General features: G+C 36.6%; 1 protein-coding gene across 1 annotated transcript in view; it reads left to right on the top strand.

The window, feature by feature from the left end:
• Positions 1 to 1,221: 1,221 nt before the first annotated feature.
• LOC110450695 (ATP synthase subunit b, mitochondrial-like) overlaps positions 1,222 to 5,455 on the top strand; it is a 12,441-nt gene continuing 8,207 nt past the window's right edge. Inside the window, exons 1-2 of the mRNA XM_021498327.1 lie at positions 1,222 to 1,324; positions 4,695 to 4,731. Of these exons, the coding sequence (XP_021354002.1) occupies positions 1,297 to 1,324; positions 4,695 to 4,731 (65 nt within the window). The 5' untranslated portion in view covers positions 1,222 to 1,296. The remainder of the gene's footprint in view (positions 1,325 to 4,694; positions 4,732 to 5,455) is intronic.

Raw genomic sequence — 5,455 nt, 5'->3', positions numbered from 1 at the left:
GAGTTCCAAGTGTAACGCCAAATTTTAAGTCTATATCGGCGTTACTTTTTTAACGGCTTGAAATTAGCTTTCATTGATATTCAGCGTTCCTGTAGGTCCTCATTACTTTTCGCATATAAATATATGAATGTATTTTGTCTTTTTAAAACTGGATAAAGGCAGTATTGTATCTCTATCGTTAGGATAATCTCATCACTTTGCACTGAGTTCTATGAGAGTCATCTTTAATTTTAAACATATACAGTATGTCACTGTTAAAATAGTCATCGATTTTGGAGTTAAACCTAGGCCTTCGTCGATTCTTTTGAATTTGACAAAAACTAGTCTAAATAGAAAATGATACCAACACGGACTTAGATATGTAATTCTGTGATACAAATCAGTCTTTTTTCTTCAAGTTCTTATTCCGATATTTGTACTGCAGGTTACCACACACAATGACTAAATATAGTGACTTGTTTGAAATGAAAGATGTTCGTCTTGTGCGCCGATTGGTTTTAGGCAATTATCGGTAGCAGACCAATAAAGGTTTCTGTTCGTTATAACAAGATCTAGTGTTGCTATTCTTTCTGAAATGTCGATTATATGATTCCAAATATCATTAATTCAATTTATCATCAAGGCCCTTGTAAACATCTGCTTGCTGTCTTTTTTAAACATTGAAAATTATTGCATGTTGCCCTGTATAAAAACGTGAGGATATTTTAAAAATTTACGAATCACTTCTTTCAATAAGTGGTCCCTAAACATTATTACATGTTGCCCAGCTGTATCAATTCATAGTGAAAAGGTAAGGATATTTTTTCAAAAGAATTTACGAATCACTTCTTTCAAAAATGGTCCCTGGTTTTAGTCCATGACCTGTGTCACGACCTACCCTAGTACTAATTAATAATAATATCCGACCTCCTCTGCCCGGCTGACGACACAAGATATACTGAAAAAATGTCTCGTTGTGCGAGGTTACGATACTGTATCGCAGCTAACCTGAGACCTAGCTACCTGAGCTTGGGATTGCTGATGTATCTTATATCTTGTATTACATATTAGTACATGGTGAAACTAATCTCATTATTACATACAGAGAGGAACTTATGAAAGTATCAATTGGCGGCAAGTTTCACCGCCCCGTCCCCCTCGCCCTAAACAAATAAGTGTTTCTCGCGATTACATGCCATCTGTGTTATTCAGAAGCTTAATATTCAGGCAAATTCATTTTACGACATACTCCATGTAACGCTTTACGGTTAACTATATCATCCGGGCAATCCAGAGAAGGACGAGAAGGTCGCCAACATGTTGCGACTACGAGCTATCAGAGCAGGTAAACTGATTCCATTGATAGTATTGCTCTTTTGACACTATATTGGTAGAATTCAAATTGTTAATATTATATTTGAACGACCGAAAATATGCATCATGTTGATTACACTTGAATCTGGTCAAATGTCACCTTGTGAAATGTTGGGAAGATGGCCCTACAGTACCGGTTTACTGCAGTGTGTGCACGTTTGAGGTTTACAACATGAAGAAAATAACGTAGTACGCTGCCATCAGTGCTAAAAGTAATACAAATTAACATAGAGTTCATAAAACGCCACTCCTGCGTAACCTCTGCTTAAACTACTCATATTTAAAATGAATTCCAGTCAATATTGCAAAAAAAATAATCTGTAGACCATAACTTTCACATAAGACAAAAAAATGAATGTAGTCACATCTTTATGATATGAAGATGAAGTTTGTGAACTTTCTGCAGCAGTCAGCGAAACTCAAACGGAGATCCGGAGGAGAGCAGTTGGATTTAGAGGTCCCCCCCCCCCCCCCCCCTCTGCAACATTTACTGTTAATACATTAGTCCGCTAACACTGACCATAATCGCAGGCTCCGAAATTCTGATCAGTCGCCTGTTTATGGGGTTCAGGACTTTTCACCCTAAATCCTTAAGGATTTTTTAAGTCCTGTTTAGTTGCAGGGCTCGCATTAATGATCACCAAGTTGCCAAATGGGCACACTTTTTCAGATTGGGCGACAAAAATTTGGATTGGCGATATTCTTTGGCGACACAATTTTTGCCTACACTAAAATGATTAAAATTGATAATCCTTTGTCATGACTGCTGATTTGGCGACAAACACTAGCTGGGTACAGGTAACATTTTTACAGGTAAGTTGACCAGAGGGCATAACCTCTGACGCCCTCTGGCCCGACAATAGGCTAGGTAGAATCACCATGCTTCTTTGAAAATTATTGACACTTCTCAACACCACAGCAGTGTTCTCCCGAGGCTGTTTTAGAGTAACGGTACCGTTACGCATGATTTTTGAGAGACACGCATCACCATTTTACCGTTACACATCAACTGACAAGTTCTCACAAATCATGATGTGCCTAACCTCTTCTCCCCTTTCCATTAGACTATTTTTTTTATTGTAATATAATATAAACTTTATTTATTTTACAACAATTATGAAACAAGTTATTTCAACTTATATTATAATCACTCGTTTGCCCGGATTTTAGCGCGTGGGGGTTCTAAGTCTGGGAGGAAACCAGAGTACCTGGAGAAAACCCTTGTGGTTGGGCAGGTGATCCCAACCTTTTCATGTCTGATCGGGGAATTCAACCCCGGCCGCCTTGGTGAAAGGCAAGTGCGCTATCCACTGCACCACCCGTTCTCTGCGGGTAGATTTACCTGTGGGGATGTGAACTACGTATAAGTGTGAAACATGAACAATAGACCACAATTACCAGCATGTAATTCGTCTTATTTTAATTAATGATGTCTGTTAATTATCAAGGCTTCAATGACAGTTAATACAAATTACAATGGGGTAATTAGCTAACACTCCGTGCTTACATACAATAGCTCTACTGAAAATTAATTGAAATTATTTGCAGTTGCGATCGAGGGACTGTGATGTTTTCACTCAACACGTGGCGTGTAGCCCTACTGTACTAGTGTTAGAACTACAGACTGGTTTGACCGTAAAGGGATTATGAAACATTTGTTTATACCCAGTTTTTTTTTTGGACTGATCTGCAGCCGTCTAACGGCTGCTTCCCCTAGAGTGAAAATTACGTTTTTTCCCAAAATAAAAACATATTTTCCCAAATAGAATACCTGTTAATTTAGTCTTTGTTTGCTTATTGTTGTAAATCTATGATTTAATCAAAACATGTCTAAAGTGTATATTAAAATACATAAGACGTTCTCCTGAATGATAATAACTTCTGCGATCGGTTATTTTCCGAGGGGAGAAAAGTCAAATCTGAAGATTCGAATCTAGGTTATGATATCGTTTGATACGGTCATCAGAATTTCAAGGGTCAATTTGACAAATGCTTTGATTCGGGGCTGATATCCGGTTCTACACCATGTCGCATAATTCAAAATACTTCACTAAAACATCAGAAAAATTGATTCCAAAGGACTGACTAAAATAAGCGATGCATTCAAGGAAGCTACAAAGTCTTGTGGACACAGAGACCTCTCGTCATTTGCTTAGTTGACTCATGTGTGCCTGATCTGCGCTTTTATCTGCTAGGAGTGAAAACACTTTACAATCTTTCAGAATTGGAATTTGCTTTTCGTATAGTGTTGCGAGACACACATCTGCGTGACACTGTTGTATGACAAATACTTCACCTGTGACGCATCCAAATAGTCTTTCATGTCCTTTACCCAAAGGTCAACTAGGAAACGCACCATTTTTCTGTTGTCTCGCAAATTGCCAGCTGGTAACGTTGTTTAATATAAGGATAAAGTCAACACACATAAATATTGCCTTTACTGCCTCCTTGTTCCTGTCAAGTTCTATATCCCCAAGTTCAGTAACCCCTCTGTCACAGAATGGAGAAGTAGACAAAGAAGAGATTGATTTGTGGTACCTTGTTAAACTTTATTAAAATTATGATTTCAAAAATTCTAACCTTGTCATTGATTTCATCTTACACTTTGTAAAGAATTGTTACAAATTTTAAATAGAAACAAAAATGAATAAAGAAATATGTCATTTTTTAAGAGCAATTAATTTGTTAAAAAAAACAACAGAACTTACATGGAATGGAGCCTATAATTGAAAATTAAATTTTTATAATTATGGAAAAACCGCTGAGATGTCTAAGCGTAAGTTGATTGGGGATTCTCTGGCATCAGAGTTTGCTAAACTTTCTTTGTTTGGTTTTTCCAAACCCACCACATACTATATAGGGAACCGACAAATTCTGCACGATTCGAGCAGACAAATTAGATATTGACACCCAGTTATGTTTTCCTCAAACCATTTTCCCTAAAAAATGACAGATATTTAACCCAAAATGGGCAATTTACAGGCGTGGTTAAGAAGAACCAAAAGCATAGAATCATATAATAATATTTGGTAGTTTCAACAGATGGAGCCGACAAAGTTTGTGAGTGAAATATTTGTAGTACAGGATACTATTTAATAAGAATATTTTGCTATGACTGCTTAAATATTCAGGTGATCGATACAGAGGCCTCTTGTTTACTCATCATATCAAATTTCTCATGGGATTAAAAAACTATGTGAAATCAGCTTTTATTAAATTTCATTGATAAGCTTTTCACATGATATATAGGTTATTGTTTTGAAACCTGTTCACAAGAATGAAATTCTGTACCCATGTGATATGACAGCCATAGATTACATGATGTTTTCTATATTTTGTAGGATCCATTGCAAGAACTCTTCTGGGAAACAACCAAAGGTAGGTTCTACTCAATAAAATAAAGTGTACTTGGAACTAGAATAAGTATAGTAATGTATAAGTATATCTATAAAGCTACCATGCATACAATGCATTCTATGGTGAATTTTGAATGTGCCAAAATTTGAACCGTCTGTTAACTTCTTTTCAAAAACCACTAGGTCTAAAGTCATGATGTTTGGTCTGCCTGCAATTAATTAAATTAAATGAAGGCCTTTAGGCCTAACTATATATAGGGGGTACACGTTTTTGTTTGAATAGGTGGCCTGACCCACTCTCCAGGTCAAAGCTCATTGAATGTGTAAAAGTAATTAACTTATTTCACCACTGAAGACACCTTTGATCTTCTCCAATTCTAAGGTTGGAATAGTTCATTATGAAATATCAGGGGTGAATGAGTTAAATCAATCATTCCAGAGAACCACATATCCTGAAATAATGATTTGTGATCATGACCTGCAGTTTGTTTGAAAGAAGGACAATAATTTTGTTCAAATATATAACCTTCATTTACATTCAAGGTCGCAAGAATCACTTAAAAAACCTTTTAAATGGCTGCCAGTGATAGAGAGGCATTGTCAGTGTCCTACAGCTGGTTTTTAATCTGTATCTACACCTGTGCATCACGATATATATAATATTGACCTAATAAGGGCGCAGGGTGTAGATATTTGAGAGGATAGTTGCCCTTATTAAGTTAAAGGGGCTGGTCGGGGGTTGGGGG

The sequence above is a fragment of the Mizuhopecten yessoensis genome, unplaced genomic scaffold (genome assembly GCF_002113885.1).
Source record: "Mizuhopecten yessoensis strain PY_sf001 unplaced genomic scaffold, ASM211388v2 scaffold5459, whole genome shotgun sequence".
Taxonomy (NCBI): Eukaryota; Metazoa; Mollusca; class Bivalvia; order Pectinida; family Pectinidae; genus Mizuhopecten; species Mizuhopecten yessoensis.
This window is presented reverse-complemented; position numbering and strand designations above follow the sequence as displayed.